Raw genomic sequence first — 27,280 nt, 5'->3', positions numbered from 1 at the left:
GGGGCTGCGTTACAGTCACCCCGCGGCCCCCACCCCTCACCCACCCCCTCACCCAACATGGCGCCCCCGGAGCTGCACCGCGCGCCCTTTCCTCTCTACGCCGTCGCCGTCCTCTCCGACAGCCTCGTCGTGGTGGGCGGCGGAGGCGGCGCGGCGAAGACGGGCATCAAGAACGCGCTGGTGAGGAGGGCGACGAGGGAGCGGCGGCCGTCCGAGTTCGCCTCCTCCCCCCCGTGTACACGAAGCGAGGGCGAACGCCGGCGGCTTTCAGATTTCGCACAGCGCATCGGGCGTCTCGCCGCAACGCCGCGCCCCCATTGGTTGCGGCGCGACCACGCGGGGCCGCGCAGCCAATGGGGGCTCCGCGTTGCGGCGGGCCGCGCTAATGTGCGCTGGGAATTGTGGATGGGGGGGGTCGGTGCTGTTGATGTTTCTTGCACGGCGCTCCGGGGTTGAACTTGGGGGGGGGGCCCGGCCCCCCTCGCTCCACGTGCCCCCCTCGATCCTCGTACCCCCCTACCCCCCTAAGAGCGGCTGCCGAGGAGGGGTTGGTTGGGGGAGAGGCCCACGGGGTTGCCGCTGTGCTGACGTGGCCCCCTCACGAGGCAGGCGATGGGGGCAGCAGCTGTTGTTGATGGTTGTTGATGTTTGTTGTTGTTGATGTTTGTTGTTGTTGATGGTTGTTGATGTTTGTTGTTGATGATGGTTGTTGATGTTTGTTGTTAATGTTTGTTGTTGTTGATGGTTGTTGTTGATGTTTGTTGTTGTTGATGGTTGTTGATGTTTGTTGTTGATGGTTTGGGACACGTAACCCCCCTTGTTGTTGCTGCTGTACGACTCGTGGGTGGAAAAAACCCGATTTTTCCAGCGGCAGGCATCGGGTTTTTTTCTTTAATACAATTAAACCCGATTTTGGGGAGTTAAAACCTGGTTTAATGAAAACGAAGCTCTGATCCAAGGCTTAGGCTGCTTCCTCGTCGTTGCTGCTATCATCGTACTCGGGGGGCCGTCGGGCACGGGGTAGTCGTAGAATGCGGCGGGCAGGTTGGTCTTGATGAACACGAGATTCTTCTCCACAATCGTGGGCGCCGCCAGTGAGTTCCTTAGCTTGGAATGGATGAAGCCCATCGTTGCGAAGTGCGGTTCTGCAATTAGAACCAATTAAACCGGATTTCTCCCAATCTCAGAGGATCGGGTTTAATATAAAAAGACAAACCCGATTGTAAAAAACCTGACTGTGCCACCCTTGGTACGACTCACTCTCGGCGGCGGACTTTGTCAACCCCACCCACCCCCCACCACCACCCCACCCACCCCCCACCACCCCACCCACCCCCCACCACCCCCACCCCCCACCACCACCCCACCCCCCACCACCACCCCACCCCCCACCACCCCCCCCACCACCACCCACCCCCCACCGGATGAGAGCCCTTTCGTCCGCACTTGAACCCCGGCGGGTTCCCGGGTGGAGGAGGAGGGTTGGCGTAGTCGTGGCAGTCTGTACGTGACCACTGTGGAGTTGCCTCCACTGCCACTAACACGGCAGCAATGTGCCGAGTGCGTGGTGATCCGTCGCGCTAACGAGCACTGTCCAGTTGAAATTTGAAGCTTTCGTGCTGCGAGGATTCATACTCTTAGGTTTTTTCGGTAAAGTCAAAAATAAAAGTAAATAATAAAGTCAAAAATAAAAGTAAATAATAAAAATAATAGAAATAAAATAAATATTATTTTATTTCTATTATTTATATGAATTACTATTTTATTTCTATTCTATTATTATTTCTACTTATATTATTTTTATTTTCACCTACGTGACTTTACCGAAAAAACCTAAGAGTATGAGCACTATCCAGTCTCAATGCCTCGCGTGCTTGGCTTCTGATTTCTGAATAAGTCGGGCGAATTCTGGTTGATACGGACAATAGCTACTGCAACCTCATCATGCGCACTCGATTAACAATCACGAGCGCCGCCGTCATCCTGCATTGTTAATACGTCCAATCGGAGAGGGGAGCGGTGGTGCAATGGTTGGCGCACTGCAGCAATGTAAACCGGGAGATGTTTTAAGTTTTACTGGTAGGAACCACCTGGTTCCACCAGCCCACAGGGAATTATTGTGTCCGTCTGTCCGTCGTGCATCCAAAAATGGGAGGGGTGGGGCTGGGTGGGGAGGGGCTGGGTGAGGAATGGCTGGGTGGGGGGGTGGGAGGGGTGGGGCTGGGTGGGGGGTGGGAGGGGTGGGGCTGGGTGGGGAGGTGCTGGTCACCCCGTGGTGCCCTTATAAAATTCAACGTTTCACCTACTCACGCCGGCTTGTGCCCGCCCTCGCAGTCGGGCATATTTGCGGAATACACCACGCCGCCGTTGACCCTGGCCATTGACCGAGTAACCCAACGTTCTTACCAGCTCCCTCCGCCCTCCGCAGGAATGTGTTATTTCCCTGCCACGGCTGACATCGATGGCGAGCGATGTACACGGCATGTTGCGCATTCGGTACAGAGGCACACTCCTCGTTCAGCGCGTTGCCGATAGTCACTCGTGAGAGATGGAGGCGGCTTGGAGAGGCTTCATCCAGCAGTGGATTGGCCATGGCTGCTGCACGTACGCTGGACTTCTTTCGCACCGTGCGTGGCCAACCGTGCTAATCGGAGGTGCGGGAAGTTCGCTGATCGAATTCATATTTATAGAGCAGCGCCTTCACTCAAGGCGCGTGGCATCGCTTACAGAACGATGACACTACATTGACACGTACAACTTATACTATGCTCATACGTTTACCATAAACAATGATTCGCGTATCGTAGATTGCTCTTTACACGCAATAAGCGAATTGCATCACATCGTATCTCATTTGGAATGGGCACCCCCAGTGGCAGCTGGCCCTGAGCCCATAGGGCGACTCGGCATCGGCCTGCGAGCGGGCATTAGCTCCCAGTAGGGGGCGATGTTTTGCTATTTAATACAATACAATATGCTCCTTATACGTGTACAGTACACCCAATACGTACCCATTAGGGAGGTTGTCGAGATGAACGACGGTGGTGGTGAGATGTTAACCACTTCACCTGGTATACAGGAGGGTTAGTGGGTTCGATCCAGACCCAGACGCCTGCTGTATAGTTGGAGGTTTCATGTTCTCCCCGTGGTCGCGTGGATTTTTCTCCCGCCACGTTTAGAAACGTGTTTCGAGTATTTGCTGTAAATTTCCACATGATGGGCCTACTTCATTGGGCTATCATTTGTGGGCAGGTCGTTTCTGAAAAAGAGCTATAGAGTCCAGTGGGCCTGACCTGGTCAAATAAAACATAGTTTAGTTGAAGAATATCGTCGGCAAATACGCCACAAACTAAAGGTTGTGATTTTTATTCAGCCGCTCGGCAATTTAAGCCGACAACTTCAGCGTTGTAGCCAAAGGAGGGAACGCAAACGAGAGTACGGAAAATGCAGAGATGGAGCAGTGAAATCAGCTCGTGTGCAGGAGCTACATGCATTCATGTGTCACTGAACCATGAGAGGTTGCGAGGGTTGGGGGGGGAGGGGCGCTTCATCCTGCTGTGGATCGATCATGGCTCATGATGATAGCTCAATACCATACACTATCCATACAAAGATGCTAAATATAATCCAGTATACACACACCCAATAACGTTTATATACATATTACATTCTTGATGCTTAATCTATATATATAAAATCGTTCATGTCTGTCTGTCTGTGTGTGTGTGGACTTTGGCCCATACGCACTTTCATTGGACGGCGGTTGCCCCTGGCAACGGCTAGCCACGCCTTCGCCGCTTTCATTGGACCTGGCAACGGCTAGCCACGCCTTCGCCAAGGGCTGCAGTTTCATTGAACGGCGGTTGCCCCTGCCAACGGCTAGCCACGCCTTCGCCACTTTCATAAGCTCCGTATTTAATTAAATAATAGCCATTACACAGTATTGTTGGAGCGCTAGGGGGGGGGGAAGGAACGCCACCCGTACCCTGCCTCTTCCAAGCCGACAATTTTAGGCGAGGCCGCAGGCTTTGCACGCTACTAGGCCTCGACACCCACCACGCCACTCTGAGGTAAATTCATCAAAGTTTTTCCTACTCTTCACTACACCCCCACCACAATGTGTGCTATTAATATTACTTTTAAACCCAACGCGCCAACAATCGATTACTTTAATGTTCACTGTACAAATACTCATTTAGCTGGGTGAGCGTACTGCCAGTCTATCATGTACACTGTAGCCTGCTTATTAAGCTCGGTGAGCGTACTGCCACTCTATCATGTACACTCTAGCCTGCTTATGAAGCTGAGTGCGTGTACTGGCAGTCTATAATGTGGACTCTTGCCTGGTTATTATAATCGATTCTTTATATGTTCTTTGTACAAACAGTCATTAAGCTGCTTGAGCGACCCCAGTTCGATTCCAACTCACGCCCACCACCGCTGACGATTATTTGAAACGGACCTGGCCCTCCCCTAGGTCCACTCAGCCTCAAAAGCGTAACTGCTGTCGTGTGTGAACATCGTCACTGGGGAGACAAAGGCGGCGGGGCATCGTGGATCCAAGTCCCGGGCGAAGCCGGGTCATGTGTATGTGTGTTTGTGTTTATGTGTATGTCTGTGTGTCTCTATGTATGTGTGTATGTATGTGTATGTATGTGTTTGTGTGTATGTGTGGTGTATGTATGTGGGTTTTTTTTATGTCTTTATGTGTATGTCTGCGTGTCTCTATGTATGTGTGTATGTACGTGTGTGCATGTGTTTGTGTGTATGTATGTGTGTGTCTATGTATGTGTGTGTCTATGTATGTGTGTGTATGTGTGTGTATGTATGTGTGTTATGTGTCTGTCTGTGTCTGCATGTATGTGTGTGTGTATTGTGTATGTGTTTGTGTGCATGTATGTGTGTGTTTGTGTGTATGTGTATGTCTGTGTGTATGTGTTTGTGTGTATGTGTGTATGTATGTGTGTGTATGTGTTTGTATGTGTTTGTGTGTTTACGCTCGCATTACACAAATGTGTTGCTGGTCTAAGGCGTTCCTCGCACAGCATTGCCGCTTTATTATTTCTGTCGTTTACTGCCTTACGCACCCTGAAAGTCGTGTGTGTCTGCAGCAAGCGCGTGTATGTGTACCTATGGACGCGCGCGCGTGTGTTGTGTAGGGGGAACGGTAGTGTAGTGCTTAGCGTGCTGTCTGTGTCTGTGTGTGTGTGTCTGTCTGTGTCTGTCTGTGTGTGTCTGCGTGTGTCTGTGTGTGTGTCTGTGTGTGTGCGTGTGTGGTGTGTGGGGAGCGGTAGTGTAGTGCTTAGCGTGCTGTCTGTGTGTGTGTGTGTCTGTCTGTGTCTGTCTGTGTGTGTCTGCGTGTGTCTGTGTGTGTGTCTGTGCGTGTGTGGTGTGTGAGGAGCGGTGGGTGTAGTGCTTAACGCTACGCTGCGCTACCAACCCGGCGAACCCAGTTCCATTCCCGCTCACGGCCACCACCGGTGACGATTATTTGAACCTCCCCTAGGTCCACTCAGCCTCAAACGAGTAACTGGTGTGGCGTATTAACATCGGCACTTGGGAGACCAAGGCGGCTGGGCGTGGTAGATCCAAGTCCCGGGCGAAGCCGGGTCATGTGTATGTGTTTATGTGTATGTCTGTGTGTCTGTATGCATGTGTGTTTGTATGTGTGTGTATGTGTTTGTGTGTATGTCTGTGTGTGTATGTATGTCGGTTTTGCCGCCGTGGTGGATCCAAGTCCCGGGCGAAGCCGGGTCATGTGTATGTGTTTATGTGTATGTCTGTGTGTCTGTATGCATGTGTGTATGTATGTATGTGTGTATGTGTTTGTGTGTATGTCTGTGTGTGTATGTATGTCGGTTTTGCCGCCGTGGTGGATCCAAGTCCCGGGCGAAGCCGGGTCATGTGTATGTGTGTATGTGTTTATGTGTATGTCTGTGTGTCTGTATGCATGTGTGTATGTATGTGTGTGCATGTGTTTGTGTGTATGTATGTGTGTGTCTATGTATGTGGGTTTTTTTGTATGTGTTTATGTGTATGTCTGCGTGCCTGTATGTATGTGTGTATGTACGTCTGTGGATGTGTTCGTGTGTATGTATGTGTGTGTCTATGTATGTGTGTGTATGTGTTTCTGTGTTTGTATGTGTGTGTATGTATGTGTGTTATGTGTCTGTCTGTGTGTCTGCATGTATGTGTGTGTGTATTGTGTATGTGTTTGTGTGTGTTTGTGTGTTTACGCTCGCATTACACAAATGTATAATGCGGGTCTAAGGCGTTCCTTACACAGCATTGCCGCTTTATTATTTCAGTCGTTTACTGCCGTATGCGCCCTGAAAGTCGTGTGTGTCTGCAGCAAGCGCGTGTATGTGTACCTATGGACGCGCGCGCGTGTGTTGTGTAAGGGGAACGGTAGTGTAGTGCTTAGCGTGCTGCCTGTGTGTGTCTGTGTGTGTGTGTCTGTGTGTGTGTCTGTGTGTGTGTCTGTGTGTGTGCGTGTGTGGTGTGTGGGGAGCGGTAGTGTAGTGGTTAGCGTGCTGTGTGTGTGTGTGTTTCTGTCTGTGTGTGTCTGCGTGTGTCTGTGTGTGTGTCTGTGTGTGTGTCTGTGCGTGTGTGGTGTGTGAGGAGCGGTGGGTGTAGTGCTTAACGCTACGCTGCGCTACCAACCCGGCAAACCCAGTTCGATTCCCGCTCACGGCCACCACCGGTGACGATTATTTGAACCTCCCCTAGGTCGACTCTGCCTCAAACGAGTAACTTAACTACTGTAGCGTATTAACATCGCCACTGGGGAGACAAAGGCGGCCGGCCGTGGTAGATACAAGTCCCGGGCGAAGCCGGGTAGTACAGCTAGTAATGTAGTATAATCATTATCAGCAATTTGTGTGGGTTTCTCTGATTCTAAAACTAGATTGATATTGTAACCTTGAGCATTATGAAGAGTATTGGAGATGCAGCATCTGCCTTCAATAGCCCATGTGTACGTATAATAGAATGTGCCTATGTCCTTTCATTATATCCGTCAAACACACTTCACCTGCTCGTGCATGTCCATAAGTATTTGCCGATTTTTCAGGCATTCGTGAGATCAATAATTTAATGGGACACCGAGTCGAATGCCTTTGTGAAATCTACTCAAGTCAGACATTCAGTCTTGCAGTCTATTCTGAGCTCTTTTTTAAAAGGTTTATTTGACTGCCATGCTTCCTAGGCATCATCTCTTTGAACATAGTGCCTTTTTTAAAATCTGGTATACATTTCCTTTGTGAGTGTGGAGTAATAATATTTAACACAGAAATAAGTTTATTTATACATTGTATTCAAACTACATATTGGTGGGAAATCCTTCAGCATAGTGGTTCCTGCCTACTGTGGCATTAAGTGGGTCAATCCTGCGGTAAACCACTTTTGATGGCTTTGTGAGGATTTTATTTCGTGGCTCTGCTATTGGGTCTTAGCTTGATGTCTTTTTATAGAGTAACCTAATTCTCAGTAACCTAATTACATACATCAGGTGTAGCCCAAAACCTACATCTTGTGAGCAATTGATTGACTGCCGTCACCTGTGATTTCAGATGTATGTCGTTTTGTGGGGTCGTTTTTACTAAATACGATCCTTTTACGATAGAGCTGCTTCAAAAATGATTCACGTAATTGCGGGTTGTTTTGTTTTGGCCTTATTCATGTTCATTGCATGTCCATGTTGAGCAAAGTCTGCTTGCCCTTTCGTACTCTAAATTGATCTGTTACCCCACAAGGCAGGTGCATTCTGAAATGTAATTCCAGGTTTCTGCTTTCACAACTGGGTTTGCCACCAGCGATGGCAGGAGGAAATAAAAAGTGTAAGATAATTGTTTGAGCAATGCTGACATTCATAGGTGGCTTTAAGGAGCTCTGGTGACATAGCTTGACTGTAAGGTGCAAGGTTCAGAATCTGGGATGCTGAATTGACTGTAAGACACTGAATTATGAAGTAGCTGTAAGGAAGTGCAATCAGGAGATGACTTGTGCCTCTTTTTCCCCTGCACAACCCAGTCATGTCGTGGCCATGCGGAGCCAGCACGGCTTGGGATCACGTCAGGTTGATTTTTCATCGCAGAATCGGAGCCATGCGGCTGGCATCACATGCACTGACTAAGTCGTGATGCACGTAGATCACCAAGTGATGCCGTGAGTTCTACTGACATGCAATGAATACGCCGTTTACCCCGGGCGTAGATCTGCTTGGCCTATAGTCAGATTAAAGGTGTGTTGTGAGGTGAGCATCATACGGTTTGGTTCTGGTTCAGCTTAGCAAATAACCTGTGGGAAGACCCACGCTGGCTCAGCTCAGATGCGCCAAGGGCTAAGGGGGCACCAGATACCGGTGAAGCAAAGAAGAGGGGGTTGTTGACGCTTCCCGTGGCCTGTGCCGACAGCACTTCCTGCGCGTGGAATGGATCTCGGGGCGACCCTCGGCCTCTCTCCTCTGCAGCCACGACACGCAAACGCGCGCCGTCATGAACCTGGCAGCATGCGCGCCCCTACCGCCCTCCATCGCCAACGCAAACAACGCCGCTCACGCTGCTGCCAACAATGCCAAGGGCCAAGGCAAGAAGGCAGGGGAGAAGGCGAGTCGCTTTGTACAACTATGATCTTCTGCCTTGTTGAGCATGTGCTGTTCTCTCAAGCTATTGCCGCATGCTACTTCGTGCAATTCCTGAAGATCAAGTTTCTCCTTTCTGATTTGTTTTTTGTTACTGCATGTTCTCTCGGTGTGCCTGTTCTATCATTACAAATGGTTTATATATTTTTTTTATGTATATACAGTGGTACCCGGTATGCGTCGTTAATTCGTTCCAGAAGGTAGGACTTATACCGAAAATGACGTAGACACCAAACGAATTTTTCTCATAAGAAATAAAGGGAAAGGAAATAATCCGTTGCGGAGTATAAGAAATGGTATTTTATATGGCATATTATACATTAATGGGGTTGTATAAAATAATTTACACTACTTGTTACTAAAACGCATACATAAATTAAAATAAATGCATAAATAAATTATAATAAATTGAAATAAAAAATAAATTTAACATCACTTTACCTTGTTGAGAGGAGTTGAATGAATTCGCAAAAAATTCACGTTAAAATGACAAAAAACACGTGAAAATTCAGAGTTACAGCAAGGGTTGTGCACCGAATGAGATCTCCTGTACAGGCAGACTGAGGAGCGGCGCTTTGTTTCAGTTGTGAACGGGGCATACGCGGGTACGCGGTGACTCATCCCGACCCATACAAGTTCTAGCAAGTGCGTCGTATCCCAAGCAAGACGTCGTATCCCAAGAAATGTTTTTCTCGTCAAAACACGACGTATACCAAATTCGACGTATTCCAAAGCAGTCGTATACCGAGATATGACTGTACTGTAAATATATGAAGGCATTTATTAGAGCATGGATAAATGCATCAGTTTCCACTTCATCAATGGTAGAATAAGTAGAAACTGGCAGGCATCATGGTGCTTAATATTAATCTGCTCTCATGGTTGGGTGGCTTCTAAATTGATCGTCATTCAGTTCTGTTTGAGCTTCACGAAGCGTTAGTCTGTGTGATTAGAGGCTACACGCACGTGTACAGCCGCTCTGTCAAACTACTGCTGGATGAAGACCACCCCACCCCATGTGGGTTATGGTGCCTATTTGACCATACTTCACCGCGCTGGTTAGTGCAGACTGAAGGCAAGGAGGGCGTAGGTTACGCAACATTAGTATGATGTATGTGTGTGTGTTGAACGTCTCACCGTACGTAGCCAACAACAATGGATGTTTGTGCTCTGCCCTCTACTGTCGATGATGTTGGCCACCAATCCAAGCACTATACAGGCCCAACGTTGCTTGGCTGTCGAAATTGGACGACTTTGGTCGCACTTTTAAATTTAGATTGAAGACTCATTTCTTTAGAGCTGCTTTTCGTGTTTAGTTTGTTGTCCTTACCCCGCACTTTACCATTAGCACGGTTGGCTCCGTACGGTGCGAAAGAAGTCCAACATACATACACTTGGTCGCTTAGGCTCATGGGACATACACAACTGTACAAAATAAGACAGCAAATTCCAGAAAGAATAAAAGTATCGGTCTATTGAATCGAACCACGATGCCCAATCGTGACGAGTCGTCGCATCGCTGGAGCGAGCGAACCTTCACATCCCGAGAGCGATGGTTATTGTTGATGATGTTAGCGCTCCTGCTGCTGCTGCTGCTAGTTGTGAATGGCGCTGTGGTGGTGGCGGTGGCGAGTAGGGCGCTGCGGCCGCGTTGGAGAGCGGCGTGCTGGCTGTCGGCATGGACGGGGACTGCCACGTCCTCCGCTATGACGAGGTGCCCGCCGAGAGCCGCGCAGCGCCGCCCGCCGGTGGGTGTCTTTCCCCGGGAGGGGGGGGGGGGCGACAATTGACCGTCTTCAGGAATTAATGTTACTTTCTCAAGGCCTAGGGTGCCTGCATGGACCCACACAGATCTTTCATCAATCCACTGCTGGATGAGGGCCTCCTCATAGATGGAGCATCATTTTCTCCTAAATAAAGTCACGTGACAAAGGAGAGGTCTGTTTGCTCAACCTTAGACCATATAACGATGAATCGTTTAATCCATTTATATCTATTGTCACATTTATGATACAACATGTAATCATCGCTTCTTATTTTTGGAACTTTAATTTGCTTTAGCTATGCTAAGAATTCACCACGGGGATGAAACAATTACATGCTTACTAAACATAGAAATCATTTATTTATATATCCTGCTCCATGCTATGATAACAATAAACAGCATGGCACACCTCCTGGAAAACCACATTGCTTAAAGCGGTCGACTATGAAATGCTTTCCAACCAAGGTTGAAAGGGTTCATGCAGAGCTCTGTCAGTCCGTCAATCAATCTGTCCTTAACTGCAGGGGTGCATGATGACTCAATATTGACCAAATTGGTGGAAAGTTCTGTTGCTAGGAGGGACTTAAACCCTGTTCAAAACTGGAGAATTTGATCAAACGGGTGCCCTAACCTAGGAGACACAATCCAGAGCAAAAAATTACTATTTTCAAATCTGCAAACGCATATTGCCTAAACAGATGTCCGTCAGCTTCCGTGCTGCTCATCAAATAAAATTCTTCCGAGAAAACACACGTTGGCACGCGTTACGAAATGCACGCCGATGCCTGATCCTTCCTGACGTGCTTCGTTTGAATGCCTTACACAGAAAAGGGGCGGCAGAGGAAAAAGGGAAAAGCGGAGGGCAAGGCGGAGGGGGGTAAGGCGGAGGGCAAGGCGGAGGGCAAGATGGCAGAGGGGGGCAAAGCAGAGGAGGGCGAGACGCGTAACGAGACGCCGCAGCTCCAGCTGGAGAGCCTGCACGTGGTGCAGAGCGACGTGAGCGCCGACAGCGTGCAGAAGTCGGTCCGCTTCAACGCCGACTCGACGCTGCTCGCCACAGGCGGTGTGGACGGGCACCTGCGCGTATGGGAGGTACATCCTCACGCGGTGGGGGTAGGACGGTTGTTCGTTTGCCGTGCGCGTCGATAGGGCGGCATTTGCGCTTCTCCGATGCTTAACGTGCCGCTGTGCTGTGCTTGTGCAGTTCCCCGACATGAAGCTCTTGCATGACATCGAGGCTCACAAGGATGAGGTGGAAGACCTGGATTTTGGACCCAGCAACACGGTGGGGCTATCGTACCTGTCGCACGTTCTGTTATTTATGGGGTATGCACATTGTGGGCGTTGTTGAGAAATTTAAGTGGGTTGGAGCAGGACATGCCTGAGAGGACAATATCTGCAGAGGTGTAGCGATGAAACCAGGTTCAGTTCATGGACAGGAGCGTGATGGATTGTGGCATTTCAGGACCATGACAGATCACAATAGAATGGGGACGCCTGCATTTAGCGTCAGATGGACAAGGTTTTCACATCTCCTGTCGAGTAGCGCCGCAGTTCTGCAGGTTTTACAGATAACTTTAAATCCCTGTCCGCTTAACAGCTGAAAATAATTAAATAGTCTAACTGAGAAAATATTTAGTTCAATCAAGGATTCTATTTTAATTAGCTCCGTTTCAATAAGTAGACAGAATATACTGTGGCCCTTGATGACCGGAGTTGTGCATCCCATGGGTAGACCGTCGCTGATGATGTCTGTGTGTGTGTTTCTTTGTCTTGGCACCTGCGCATGTGTGTGTGAACGTCGGGAGCGATAGCGTAGTGGTTAGTGCATTTCACTACAAACCCAGCGGCTTGATTTCAATTCCGGGTCATGGCTGACGTGAGTGCCGAGTAATCTGAACCTCCTCGAGCTCAGCGGTGGCCAACTGCGTCTCCCGAGCCGCATGCAGCTCTTTGATCCACCACGTGGGGCTCTACCGTAGAGGCACAATGTAGAACGTGCTGTCACAGTGGTAAAGCATAATAATGAATGTCTCCCGTGCTATACAGAAAACTGTCAATAATTACACTTGTACATAAACTTGGCTCTTTGCAGAACTCATGGGTGCTCTTTGGCTCTTGGTCTGTTACAGATTGGCCACCCCTGCTCTAGGTCGACTCCATTAATTGCCTTCCTGGTGCAGTTTTAAATCAGCATTGGGCTGTCAAGGGCAGCCTTGCGTGGTTGCTGGTCACACCACCCCCTCATGCCGCAATGTGTGTCTGTGCGTGTGTCTGTGTGCGTGTACGTGTGTGCGTGTATCTGTGTGCGTGTGTCTGTGTGTGCGTGTGTCTGTGTGTGCGTGTGTGTGCGTGTGTCTGTGTGCGTGTATCTGTGTGCGTGTGTGTGTGTGCATGTGTCTGTGTGTGTGTGTGCGTGTGTCTGTGTGCGTGTGTCTGTGTGTGCGTGTGTCTGTGTGTGCGTGTGTGTGTGTGTGCGTGTGTCTGTGTGCGTGTATGTGTGCGTGTGTGTGTGTGCGTGTGTGCGTGTGTCTGTGTGTGTGTGTGCGTGTGTCTGTGTGCGTGTGTCTGTGTGTGTGTCTGTGCGTGTGTGTGCGTGTGTATGCGTGTGTGTGTGTGCGTGTATGTGTGTCTGTGTGTGTGTGCGTGTGTCTGTGTGTGTGTGTGTGTCCGTGTGTGTGCGTGCGTGTGTGTGCGTGTGTCTGTGGCGATGCGCGCGACCAGTTGGTGTCCGTGGGGCGCGACTTCTCGTGCAGCGTCTGGCAGAAGGGGCTGCTCATGCTTGGCCTCGACTGGAATAAAGCCAAGCCCGACGTTCCCGACAAGACGTACCGCTTCCGTGCCTGCAGGTGCCGCATCCGCTGGAAGCAACAAGTCCCTACAGCGGTCACACGTGGAAGGGCCGGGCAGCCTCCGAGCCTATATCCATGTCAGCTATTTAAATACGAGATTTGGGATTTGGCTGCGTTATGCTTTTCAGCACTGGACCCAGCGCCTTGGCGGGAGTAACGATGGTGGATTGGTGGAGGATAGGAATGTAGCTTAGAGCAGACTTATATTCATGTCTGGCCACATTTCTGTTTATTTAAATTAGCGGCCTATTCTCAATGATATTAACATCCGGACTCTTTCAGATATTACCACTCACAGATCTTAGTCGTGACCATGAATCGAACTCAAGTTGCTGGGTTCATAACGCAGCGCGCTAACCACTGAGTCGCTGCCCATTCACCGACCAGCACTGTGTGATCAAGCAGCCCCTGTCACCGTCGAGGTGTGGAGTGGCCTTCAGCAGGTGGTTGACAAAGGACCACAAGTATTTTTTACACGCTTTTATTTAACTCTGTTGTTGTTGTCGTATCCTCAAATCTTGTAACTCAATTTTAACCCACTTCCCAATGTGGTATCGACTGCAAACTTGGTATACTTATGTCATACTGATGACATTACTATATTCTATTATAAAAAATATAAAATATATATTTTTAAACATTCTTTTTTATATGTTATCTTTCGGCTTGGGTCTAATTGTCCACGGTCAACTGACATTGGCTGTAAATGACCACAGTCCCTTACGTTCTGGCAAGCCTCGGGGCCACTTCCTGGAGTCGTGGAGTTCTTCCATTACTAGTACGGTACATTTCATTAAAGCGTGTTTTTAAAAAAGTTTTTTCAAATATTACTTTTCATATATATACACAAACCTGGCAATGACATCATGCCACTCAATGTGGTCGCACCACCACCAACATTTAGTGTTGCGTCAATAACATAAACCCAACCCCACTCACTTTTTCCAGGAGATTAGTTTGTGAACAACAAACAAGTTTTAAGTTTTCCAAACCGCCAAATGAAGAACCCTCATTGTGGCTATATTACTTTGTAATGATAATTTACAGGCCTTTGTCAATCCACTGCGAAGTGAACCTCAGGACTGGTTCAGACGTCACTCGCCACTGATGTTAACCTCGGTTAGGAATCAAACTGCCAGGTTCATAGAGCAATGCACTAACTACTGCGCCACCCCGTTACATCAATTACTATAAATCATATTGAAACTACATACAGTACTGTGTAGGTATTGTAACAATAAACCCCAATTTCCTGCACAGCATGGGTAGGCCCTAATCCAGTGGTTAATTGACACAAGGATGCTGTAGCAACGTGTCTGTCCATAACTTTAAAGTTTGTTTACCCATTACTAAAGCTTCACTTTTGTGTGAGGAAACCCAGGACACAGCTTTTGTTTAGCGGGTTACGTCCTTTTTTAATCCCACCACGGGCAGCTTAGTCAGGCTATCGACCGCGGTCTTGTTGCCGGTAAAGCCGGTTCTATCGTCGGTAGAGCCGCTGACGGCGGTTGTGCCGTGGCGTTCCTCTGCCCTCCGGCGCGGGTCTCCAGGTTTGGGCGTGTGGCCGATAGCCCCGACAAGGTGCGTCTCTACACGGTGCACATCCCGCACAAGCGCGAGCGCCGCCCCCCGCCCTGCTACATCACCAAGTGGGAAGGGCAGAGCTTCCTGCCGCTCCTCACCGCGCCCTGCGGCACCGAGGTCGTGTCCACCTTCACCGTCAGGTACCAGTACCGGAGGTTCGGGCCGAAGGGCACAGACGCACCAACGCTCAGAAACGTGCGAGGAGGCTGAGGGTAAAAGCCAGGCTCGCAGACGCCTGGACACACGTGTGGACACACATGTAGCTGTTCGTTGATGTATTGATTAAGATGTTATTTTTTACACTCGCAATGCATGCATTGAATTGTCAGACAGGTAGACAAAGCCCTTGTTGTAAAAGCAGATACAAGCCTATTGCCTTGGACCAAATCATACAGAATGTGACCAGTCGTCACAGATCAATATAGTTTTTTTGGGATATAAAGAACATTGCACGTAGGTAATGGAGCAAATAAAATGATAATAAAAATGTGACAAAGGTGCTCGATTGAATTTAAATCATCATAAAATAAAATATATTCAGAGAAAGGTTGATAAACTGTAAACTATTTTTATTTTACCAGGTAAGACCCACAGCCATACAGCTCTTTTTCAAAAGTGACCTGGCCACAAATGACAGCTCAACGAAGTGGAAATCTATAGCAGCCAAATACTCTAAACGCATGTTTCTAAATGTGAAGGGAAAAACCAGAGGAGTTGGGATTGAACCCACGATCTCCTCCATATCAGGCGAGGTAGTTAACATCTCGCCACCGTGGCATTTTTTAGGTGCCTGTCTGCTTCCTAAAACGAGCCTGGGTAGGCTGCTCGTGCGAGTTCTGTTCGTGAGCAGGCACGCAACGGGGGGTGGTGAAGCCGGCACTGTTCATAGGGATGTGATTAGATTTTGTATTAAATGGAAATGAAGACGTGAATTCACCGTGGCTGCTGCTGTTACCCTAAGTACACCCGCCTGTGGTCTGTGTGCAGCGAGTCGGGCACGTTCCTCGGACTGGGCACAGTGACGGGTTCCGTGGCCATCTACATTGCTTTCTCCCTGCAGGTGAGTCATTCATAACCGGAGCGCACACCAGCCCCCCCCCCCCCCACTCACCTTCAGTAAAGATAGCAATAAGAATGCTCTTTAATAACCCAGCCTCAATACATTTCGAGATAATTTTTGAATAGGGATCTGCATTGGGATGTTTGGTTAATTCCACGAATGAATGTTTGGCACTGAGGAAGAACTCACAGCAAGCGGAGAGAGATACCCATCCAGACGAGGAGATAATGTGGATTGAAGAATGCAGCACGATACGTTGCCGCCTTCTCTTGGCTGTCTCGCGTCGATCTGGACTCTAATCTCCGGCCCATCTTTACACACCAGCCTCTCGCCTGCAACTATGTATTTGTGGTTGATTGGATCCAGCAGAATTGTCACACATTCCTGGAAACCAAACTAAGGTGCATTTTCGAGGATTCTGTATTGGATGGATTGTTATATCCACATAACGGATGAGGCTAGTAGTTTAAGTAAAAAAATCACATACACCGAATGCTGTTTATAAACCAGTCAAATCATGTTGTCACCTACCAACTAATATTCATATTAAAGCCTGCGCCGCAAATTTACTTAGAAGATAGACAAAGATATACGCATCGCACGAACATCATCATCACCCGCAACATCATCTTCATCGACGAATACCGCCGTGACTGAGCCAGCGCGTGTCTGTGCGTATCGTGGTGGCGGGGGCGGGGCGGGGGGAGCACCACGCTGAGCACGCATTTGCCTCGCATGTGTCGAGCAGCAGGCGTACTACGTGCGCGAGACGCACGGCATCGTGGTGACGGAGCTGGCGTTTGTGGGCGACAAGGCGGGCAGGGGCGTGGCGCTGCGCGGAAGCAACGACGCTGCCATGCTGAGCGTCGGCGTGGACAGCCGCTGCAAGCTGCACATGCTGCCTCGACGCAGTGAGTGCCGGGGGAGGCGGGGATGGGGGCAGCAGCACGAAAGGGACGTAGGGGCACGGGTGGAGGAGGGGGGGGGCCTCCAGGGACCAGGACCACGATCGGTCTCTCAGTTTCTAAGACAGTGGGTGTGCAATGAAGCATCGATTCATCAATGATTTTGTATCGGGTGGAGTGGTGGTGCGATGGTGAGAGCACTGCATGATGAACCTGGCAGACCTGGCACGATGAACCCCGCACCTCCGATTAGCACGGTTGGCTACGTACGGTGCGAACTAAGTTCTACATACACGCGGCAAGTAAGAGTTCCGTTGTTGACCACAGCCAACATCAGTGGCAAGTTACACATGAAATGGGCCTGATTACCTTCCCTTCTTTACAAATCCACACCTACCAGTGTGACGGGTCAAGCAACCCCCGTGATCAACATTTTATGGGGAGACCTTCATATAGGAATGGACTGACAAAGGGGAGTTAATTTATTTGAATAATTACCGTAAATATTGCGTGTTGTATGGACTGTGAGTGATTCACTTGACTTGTGTGGCTACCAGAGGCGCAACATTCACCACAGCAGAAGTTAACTGATTCCTGAAGAGAATCACAAACCCGAATTGTGAATGTGCATGCAATGATGAAGGTCGTATCATTTTGCAGCCACTGCCCTTGGAGTCATCACTTAATTGTAATATTTTATATGAGAACCAGCTCCAGCTTGCTCCAAGACTTATCTTGAAATGTATCCATTGTACGATTAACTTTGCATCATTGTTCATGAATCTCTTGCGCGGTCTGCACTGTGGGATCGGTGGCTGGTCGTCTCACTGAGCCGTGTGACCGTGTGCTGTGTCTCAGCCATGCTGCCGGTGTGGCTGGTGCTGCTGTGCTGTGCCGGCCTGCTGGTGCTCACCATAATGCTCATCCAGCACTTCTTCCCGGGCTTCCTGTAACATCCGGCAGCACCGCAAGCCCCTCTCCTCTCATCATCCCCGCCACAACCCCCCGCATCCGACACCACCTCCCGCTACACACGGATGCAGAGATACGTACACACCATGGCGACGTGGGCACACGGACGTGGAACAATGCCGATGCACCATCGGGCAGCAGCAGCAGCCAGGTGGCGGAGGATGTCTTAACCGAACCCCACGGATACTCGGACACGGGGTCACGCGGACACGGGGTCACGCGGACACCCGTACGAAACGTGGCTGCTTGAAACGCGCAGCTGCCAACGGAAAACAAACGTTCTCACGCGCTGACCCATCTCACGCGCTGACCCATCTCGCGCGCTGACCCATCTCACGTGCTGACCCATCTCACGTGCTGACCCATCGCAGCCGCGTGGACGCACAGCGAAGCGTCGGTGTAAGCACACACACGCAGGCGCAGCTTGTCTGCGGCAGAATCTCTGGGCGATTCGCGTTGGTTTCCTACGGCGCTCTGTATGGAGCCTTTCTGAGAGAAATCGCCCAAATGTGGTGCGCTCTCGGCATTGTGCGGCGGGTGGCGGTGGCTGTCGCGGTCGAACCGGGGGGCCCTATGTGGCACAGACGGCGGCCCGACTCAGTTTGGCAGCTTCGCCGATTCGCACTAGCACAGGCCGGAGAGCCACCCTGGATACAGGGTGCGAGTAAAACCCACCTTTACAAGACTCCGAATTCAGGAAAAGATATGTAAACATTCTAAGTGAAAAAAATGCAATCTTTTGATTACGGATAATTGTGTTGTGAGCGGTGAAATTTTACCAGCGCACCGTCTGGCGGCTGAATTTTACGATCATAATTCTAATGGGGAATTCACAAGCCAGGTCTCAGTGCCCAACTTCTCAAACCACTTTAACACATAGGCTTTCGCGACCAATATCCATAAGAGATTTTTTGGGGTTAGATTTCGTAAATATAAAGGTGTCGTTAAACCCGCCACCACCCTCCACAGCTAATTAGTAAGGATTGTGTTGGGTGGTGGTGGTAGTTTGACCGACACGTTTATATTTACGCGATCTAACTCAAAAACCTCTTATGGATTCCCAAACCACGTTGGCAGATTGCTGCCACGATCCAAACATTTCCAGTAATTAGCGCCTTGTTTGCTCTCATCGCACGACACTGGGCGGGCTGCGTGTTATGAGAGAGGCATCTTGCCTCTGTCAAGTTGTTGTTTTTGTAGTTCTGAGCCTTACAATTCGAAGAAACTCCTCCACGGCGGAGTGGACATGTGACTAACGTGCACCCTTCCCAGCGCACAATCGTAGAGGGTGTCCGTAAGTAAAACGTGTCGAGGGGTTCGCCGGTTCGAAGCGCAGCTTGTGCACTTTAACACCTAGTGTGGCTGTAAAGGGCCAACTTGATATTGGCTGCAATTGGCGTTAAGTGTCGTCGCCAGACTTGTGGAGTTGTGTTTGCAGCAACACACCGGATTGTTTACAGACGCTTGCTGCTCTGGGACGGGAACCCCGCGGGTGATAGCAAGTGCCGTTCGAGTGTGGCTTCTGTGACCAAGAACCCTCACGCGAGGACTATTGAGTGTATTGGTGACAATTATCGACGGTATTTGCATGTTCATAGCTGTTAGGTTCATGATGGGGGCAGTCGAGAAAACAATGGGAATCTTTAAATAATGGCGTTATTCTTATTCCTTGCATGGTAAGAGTATTGAAAACTTCGCGATTACTTTTAACCGCCTGATTCTTACATTTTGACTGCCCTCTCGTGTTTCCCAATGCTGGCGCAGGTGGAGAGCACAGATCCGGGAGCGTAGAAGTATAGTACAACAACGGAATTCGCTCCACTTTCATAGCTTTGTCAATTCAAATTCTATTCTGAAGTCAAGTGGAATGATCAAGTGGAATGATGCACATTTGAAGTGTTAGCGCTTAAAATGCCCAACCCTTGCTCCAGTACCTGTGCCGCTTGAGCTGAGCCAACGTAGCGGATCACCCCTCAAAGGGGGGGGGGGGGGGGGTCGGGGGTGGGGGGTGTGATTGTGGGGGGGGGGGGGGCAGCTCCCAGTATCAACATTCGTCACAAGGGGGCGCGTGCGCGCGTCCTTAGCGTGCCCTGTGGGTTCACTTTTTCTTGAGGGTTTCGGCGCGAGTGGTAGAATCCCTGGGCAGAGCACAGCAGGCGATGCCACTGCACCAGGGGGCCGCAGGCTGCGGGTCACGAAGAGATGGAGAGGATTGGGCTACGGGGGCTTTCCTTCTAATTCCACGCACCAGGTTTCCCCGAGCCAAACCGCGCTACGACCCCCTGGATATCCCCTCTCGCGTTATTGGTTTTTTTGCGTGGAGTTCTCGTTACGCAGTCGCGTCTCCCCCGAATGGTAATGAGGACTTTCCATTCCACGTTTGCGGGAGCACAATTGTGTTGCTAGCGCTCCTATAGTTCCTATAGTTCCTATAGTTCCTATAGTTCCTATAGCCCCTATAGTTCCTATAGTTCCTATAGTTCCTATAGCCCCTATAGTTCCTATAGTTCCTATAGTTCCTATAGCCCCTATAGTTCCTATAGTTCCTATAGCTCCTATAGTTCCTATAGCCCCTATAGTTCCTATAGTTCCTATAGTTCCTATAGCCCCTATAGTTCCTATAGCTCCTATAGTTCCTATAGCCCCTATAGTTCCTATAGTTCCTATAGTTCCTATAGCCCCTATAGTTCCTATAGTTCCTATAGTTCCTATAGTTCCTATAGCCCCTATAGTTCCTATAGTTCCTATAGCCCCTATAGTTCCTATAGTTACGACCCTCCGGTTTTCTCCAACGTCGTTCACAGCTAGGTCACTGCTCCTCACCTTTGACCCCTGACCGCAGCTAAATGGTCTCTGAACCCCCGTGACCTCCCCCCCCCCCCCCCCCCATTGTCCCTCGTCCCATTTATCACAGATAACCACATTCCTACTAACGCCCCCTCCGCCCCTCCCCCAAATCTCCAAGAATTCCACGCACCTGCGGGGAGCGTCTGTAGTCATATTTTGCCGAGACCCCTTTGTGCAATGCACACACAAGCGGCACACGCTGCTGCCAGCTGAGCCACAAATTGATTGCAGGTGTTGCTAACCCCGCAGACACGTGCGCGTGGATGACAGACCCATTGTCGGTGTTTGACAGATGTCTGCAGATGTGAAATGCCCCGAGGTGGTTGGTGTCTCAGGGGGCTAAAGTTGTGTCTTGACAGAACACTGAGCCAGCACTTTTGAGAAGGCTTGGTTCAATCACTGGTCAATTGGGTCGAGGTAAGATCCAGTGGAGTGGAATGTGGTTATTCTGTCTCAATCGTGCCTGCCACAACCGCACAAAGAAAACGAGAGTGGAGTTTTGATTTAAAGCTTTCGTGACTGCAGGGATTCATATTCTTGGTTCTTTCGGTAAAGTCACGTAGAAGGGAAATAATAAAATAATATAAATAACAATTATTGTTTTATAGAAGGGAAATAATAAAATAATATTAATAACAATTATTGTTTTATATTTATATTATTTATTATTTCACTTCTACGTGACTTTACCAAAATAACCGAGAATAAGAGTGGAGTTTGTTTCTTTGCACAATGTCACGTGGCCCATCTTTGTTTAATCTGTAGATATTCACGAGATGAACAGTTGGCCACTTGCCTGCCTCCAGATGACAGCTCAGTCTCGCGGTATCGTAGGACAGAGCCGTGAACGATAATTGGAAGCCTGGGAAGCTGTTTCCAGGTTGTTGCAACATGTGACGTTTGGCTCTGTCTGTCGGGAGCTCTAGAATGTATAAAACACTTCACGGTGTCTAAGTTGTGCGAGTACTTTTGGAATGTAATCATGTTTATCGCAGCCTGTTTGTCAATCCGCCGCTGAACGAAGGCCCCTCCCCATGACGTATCGGTCGCGACCGTTGTCTTATCATGCTTCGCCGCGCTGGTGTGTAGGTCCGTGAAAAGAAATGCAGATGAGGGTAATCGTCTTGCTCGAGTTTCCAGAGGGTCATGTTTATGTCAAATGTGGCTAGGGACCAACCATGACTCGCACTGCACTCCCAGTCCACTTGGGTTCAGTCCAACTCCGCCTCCTCCCGTGAGGGCACCTGCAAGTCAATTAGACCCCAACTCATTGAGCCACATTTAAAGTCTTACACTATTTATGTGCGTTTGCGTCTTCTGTATGTATTAAAAAATATAATGCGTAAAGGCAATTTAACTGAATTTTAACGATTCCACGGAATGAATGGGTCTAATTACGGCCCGATAGTGATGGTAGACCACTTTGCGTGGTGTTAAAATTGTAAAAAATAAAAAAGTAGTTGTGTAGGCCCTCTGCCGCAGAATACATCTCATCAATAAAGTCGTGATTCTTTACACTCGGGTCGTGGCCTTCCTGTCTCTTCAAACCGATGTCGTTCGACTGCCGATTTAATTTGGGCATTCTCATGGCATAATTGCATCAGAGCCGATTTGTTAAAATAAAAAAAACCAAAGTTGAAAGTCGAGCGAATGCTTCAAATTGTGCACGCATCGTTGCCAAATATTCACGTCTCTCAGAATTCTTGAAAGAACCCACGTAAAAAACAACAACAACAGGGCATGCATGTTCATAGTTATCTTATTTTTAAATCCTCTATATTAAGTTCGCTTGCTTGCGTGCTTGCTTACGACCGTGCAAATCTTTTGGTCGTTTTTTAACTCACTTCCCGTGATCCAATCGAGCTGACATTTTCCACACAGACTCGTTGTGTGTGACAATTAATTTTCGTGAAAAATTTTTTCCAAAATGTTACACTTTTTAGGAAAAAAAAAAGATATTTATTACCAATTTCTTAATGGTGGCAGGCAATCATCTGACCCATAGGTGGCAGCCATCTCAAGCCAGAGGACGAGAGGACTCTAGCCGCCACGCATATAAAGGATTTATAGTGAAAAACTTTGTTTTTACGGGTTAATTTTTTAGCCATGTACTATGCAGGTACAGCCTTTTATTTATCCACTGCTGGATCAAGGCCTAGCCCACGCCGTGTCGGTCATGGGGGTCGATTGACCATGCTTCACCAGTACGCGTTGGTGAAGGGGGCACCCACCAGCCTAAAGACTGAAGATGAGGCTGTTATTCATGGAAAGGCAATTCAGGTGGAGGCCAGTTTCACTGTCGTTGGGGAGCACTAGTGCTATATCATTAACTATGCCCGTGCTACAATTGTCCCTATTGCTGTTGTACCGCCCACTTGTTTTTCTGCCATGAAACTGACTGAAGAAAAAAATATCTCATCGTATTGTACAAGAGGCCAAATCAAGTTTCCTATTTAGTTGCTGCGGCATTTTCTTTGGGTACCTTAAAAACTCGGGCACCGATTCAAGGCAGGCACCTGTGAATGTCCCCACGGCTACGAAAACGACGCGGTGATTCATACCGAGCGGAGAGTGGCGCTGAAGAAGAAGTCCAATCGGTGGGGCCTCGCCTGATCTGGCTACCTCTAAGTTCTAAATTTGAAGCTTTCGTGACTGCAATGATTCATACTCTTAGGGTTTTTCGGTAAAGTCACGTAGGAAAAAAATAAATAAAATAATATTTTATTTCTATTGTATTTATATTATTTTTGCTATTTTATTATTATTTATTTTTTACTTACGTGACTTTACCGAAAAACCCTAAGAGTACCTCTAAGTTGACTCGGCCTAAATTACCATTCTCGGTTGTTTTGCGAGCATTAGCACCGGGGAGACAAAGGCGGGCAGGCTTAAAGTTTTGACCTCCCTGCGTCATGCGTCGCTTACTTTCCCGGCCTTCGTAGGTGCTCGCTATCAGCACTTGGTCTGAGTAGTAATGCTATATGGGGGATTTTTTTATGTTTGTGCCATGTAAATCTGTGTGCCCGGGTGTGTATGTGTATGTGCCCGTGTGTGTGCGTGTGTTATGTGCGTGTGTTGAGCAGTTGTGGGGGTGCGGTAGCGTTCCGGTTAGTGCGTTGCGCTCCGAGCCTGGTGAGCCGAGTTCAATTCCCGCTCGTGGCCAACACCAGTGACGATTATTTTAACTGGTCCTAGGCCTCCCCTAGGTCGACTCGGCCTCAAATGAGTAGCTGGTGCGGTGTGTAAAAACATCGCCACTGGGGAGACAAAGGCGGCCAGGCGTAGTGCTGGCCACCCACCCCCTCGTGTACCGTACCGGCCTTCATAGGTGCTCGCTAACAGCACTTGCCCCAACAGTCTGTTCAGGCTACACGGGTGGGGGGGGATCGTCATCTTTGTGGTGAGCTGTCGCTTGTGGCCGCGTCGTGGCGAGCATCCTGCGTTACGAACATCTTGATTTGAAGCTTTTGTGACTGCAGGAATCCATACTCTTTGATTCTTTCGGTAAAATCACGTAGGTATAAAATAAAAAACAGTCTGCCTCAGCAGCAGACCACGCTATCCTACCTGACGATGGACGCTTGTGTTGCGCCCGAAACGTCGTGATTTATTGTATTTTCTACCTACGTGACTTTACCGAAAGAACCAAAGAGTATTGGGAGCTGGACATCTTGTGTCGATCCCCGCTCATGGCTAACACCGGTGACAAACTTCTGGACCATTCCTCGGCCTAAAACGAGAACCCGATTTGCGTGTATTAAAAACATAATCTCTGGGACCACAAAGTCGGAAGGTTCGTGGCCGCGCCGTCCCTTTGTGTGCGCAAATCCCAGCTTAAACAGATGCGCGCTCACGGCGCTTGTCCCAACAGTCTGTTGGCGGATCCATGGGGGGGGGGGGGGGTGGATCTTTTGTTCTTGTTGTATGTGTGTGCCCAGGTGTGTATGTAACTAAAACGACGTGGAGTGTGCCCAGGTGCACGCTTGAATGTGTGTCAGTGTGTCGGGGTGTGTGTGCCTTGCACGCGCGCGGTGCCTGTGACCGCACAATTACACACAACAGCTTTTTTGGGGGAAGTCTTCTGAAGTTTCTCTCCAAACTTTTACTCTCCCCAACCCCTCCCACCACCCCCCCCCCCCCGGGCTCTCCGTTGTTGACAATCACAAAAAAAGTGCTGGCAGGTGCGTGGCGCACACGCGTACAGGTGTGTGTGTGTGAGCAGGTGTATGGGGCATGTGTGTTAACAGTGTGTGTGGTTGTATGAGTGTATGTTATGTGTGTGTATGCAGGTGTATGGGGCGTGTGTGTTAACAGTGTGTGTGGTTGTATGAGTGTATGTTATGTGTGTGTATGCAGGTGTATGGGGCGTGTGTGTTAACAGTGTGTGTGGTTGTATGAGTATGTTATGTGTGTGTATGCAGGTGTATGGGGCGTGTGTGTTAACAGTGTGTGTGGTTGTATGAGTGTATGTTATGTGTGTGTGTATGAGGCGTGTGTGTTAGTAATTGTGGTTGTATGAGTGTATGTTACGTGCGTGTGTGTGTTGTATGTGCACAATACACGCATGGCGGTTAGCGCGCTGCGCTGCGGTGAGCCGAGTTCAATTCCCGCTCATGGCCAACACCAGTGACGATTACCTGAATTGGTCCTGGGCCTCCCCTAGGTTAACTCAGCCTCAAATGGGTACCTGGTGTGGTGTGTAAACATCGTCACTCGGGAGACAAAGGCGGCCGGGCGTGGTGCTGGCCACCCACCCCCTCGTGTGCCGTGCCGGCCTTCATAGGTGCTCGCTTACAGCACTTGCCCCTACAGTCTGTTAAGGCTACACGGGGTATTTTTCTCTTTGTGTATGAACCTGGAGCATGCTACTAATAGATAGGGCCTTACCATCAGCCCCATAAAAATGAAGCACCTGCCTGGGTATATTATGTCATCAAATTGTCCCATCCATCCACTCCCCATGAGTGATGGGGCAGTTGTGGAGAGAGTGGAGAAGTGTCTGCACTTGGGCAGTGTGATTATGACCAGCTCCGGTTTGGCAGCCGAGGTCACACTCTGAATCAGTCGAGCGGCATTATATTTTCATCAGCTGCATAACGCTGTGTAAATTGTTACCTGGCCTGTCGCTCCGTACAAAGCTCCCGGTATTCTCGGCCACCGTTATGCCCTTCCTTCTCTATGCTTGTGAGACATGGATCCCTACAAAGTAATATCTGCGCCGACTAGCCTGCCTACGATTGATCCTAGGTTTAACCAGACTGGATTGTATGAGGAACTCACAGATCCTTGAAAGATCTGCATAAGTGAGTTCCTCTGGCAAGTGAGGCTGCGTTGGCTGGCTCATGTCGACAGCATGCCCAGACACCGCATGCCCAAGCAGCTTCTGTTTGGCCGTATAGATGGGGCTAAACGGGCGCGGTACAGAAGGATGTGGAGCTGATTGGACTTGCCGATAACTGGTAACAGCTGTGTCAATATCGGCCTCTGTGGAGGAGGTTCGTGAAGGACGCTGCTGGGGAGTTGGATGCAATCGCTCTCCAACGGAGGGCAGAGGAGCGACGCTCACAACAACGAGCAGAGCACCGGGCGACTAAAACGCATAAAGTTGATACGGTGGAGAACACGGTTGGTGCATCTGTCAGTCGTCTCAGTCAACCTATGGCACCTGGATTTGTTCCGTGACCTCCTGCCAGTGGGCCTTGGACACTTCATGTGCCTTCAAAGTGCACCTAGCATGGCACAAGCGCCGTGGTGACGTCACTGCCACTTAGTGTTGAACGGCGGTGGTTGTGGTGAGCGGTGCTGTAGCGGGCAGCGTGACGCGCTACAAACCCGGACAGCCTGATTTGAATTCCTGACCACTAGGATCGGTGGCGAATATCTGAACCGGCTCTGGACCTCACCTAGGTCAAGTGAGCCTTGAATGAGAACCTGATGCAGTGGATATAAAATAGAATAATTGATGAGACGAAGGCGACCAGATGTGGTGCTAGCCACACGGACCTCTCGTTTGCCGGGACGCCCTTAAAAGCTGTCCTGCTCACCGCACTTTCCGCAGCAGTCTAAACTAAAAACTACTAAACTATTTTTTATTTTGCCAGTCAGGGCCCAAGAGCTATGCAGATCTTTTTCAAAAGCGACCTGGCCACAAATGATAGCTCAACAAAGTGACTTAGCACGTGGCAATTATTTGCAGCCAAATGTACTCCAAACGCACGTTTCTAAATGTGGAGGGGGAAACCGGAGGAACCGGAGAAAAATCCACGCGACCACAAGGAGAGAGAGACACCACAATCTCTAAATATACAGCCAGCGTCAGGGTCGGGGTCGGGATCGAACCCACAACCTCCCTTATACCAGGCGAGGCAGTTAACATCTCACCACTCTGATCCGCCTGCAACATTTGCCCTAGGTGCGCGCACTCTGCTGAGTTTTTGTTGTTATGACTCTCCGGCAATTATTTTGTCGAGGCAACCTCGTTAAACTCCTCAAGCGCAGCAACATTCGGGGTGACCCGATACCCGACACCGCGACTCTTAAGTCAGCAGCGCTGAGTCACCCCACGTGGCACGGCGAAGTTGGCACGCGCCACCGCAGCCATTCACGCCGCCACGACGGCCTCTTGGTGAATGACCTGTGGGTGAGCGGTCGTGT

The 27,280-nt window shown here is 49.4% G+C and overlaps 1 protein-coding gene across 1 annotated transcript; it reads left to right on the top strand.

The window, feature by feature from the left end:
- The first annotated feature begins 35 nt into the window (after positions 1-35).
- Positions 36-22,143, top strand: PREB (prolactin regulatory element binding). The gene is made up of 10 exons (XM_061562594.1): positions 36-180; positions 8,415-8,606; positions 10,278-10,389; positions 11,233-11,498; positions 11,611-11,691; positions 13,131-13,255; positions 14,809-14,982; positions 15,830-15,902; positions 16,651-16,813; positions 17,666-22,143. The coding sequence occupies exons 1-10, from the start codon at positions 58-60 to the stop codon at positions 17,758-17,760; spliced, it is 1,404 nt and encodes a 467-aa protein (XP_061418578.1). The 5' UTR covers positions 36-57; the 3' UTR covers positions 17,761-22,143.
- Positions 22,144-27,280: the final 5,137 nt, after the last annotated feature.

Source organism: Lethenteron reissneri, chromosome 29 (genome assembly GCF_015708825.2).
Source record: "Lethenteron reissneri isolate LAM-NWPU_2019-01 chromosome 29, ASM1570882v1, whole genome shotgun sequence".
Lineage (NCBI taxonomy): Eukaryota > Metazoa > Chordata > Hyperoartia > Petromyzontiformes > Petromyzontidae > Lethenteron > Lethenteron reissneri.
The sequence above is the reverse complement of the archived record's forward strand: the minus strand, read 5'-3'. Positions and strand labels throughout refer to the sequence as shown.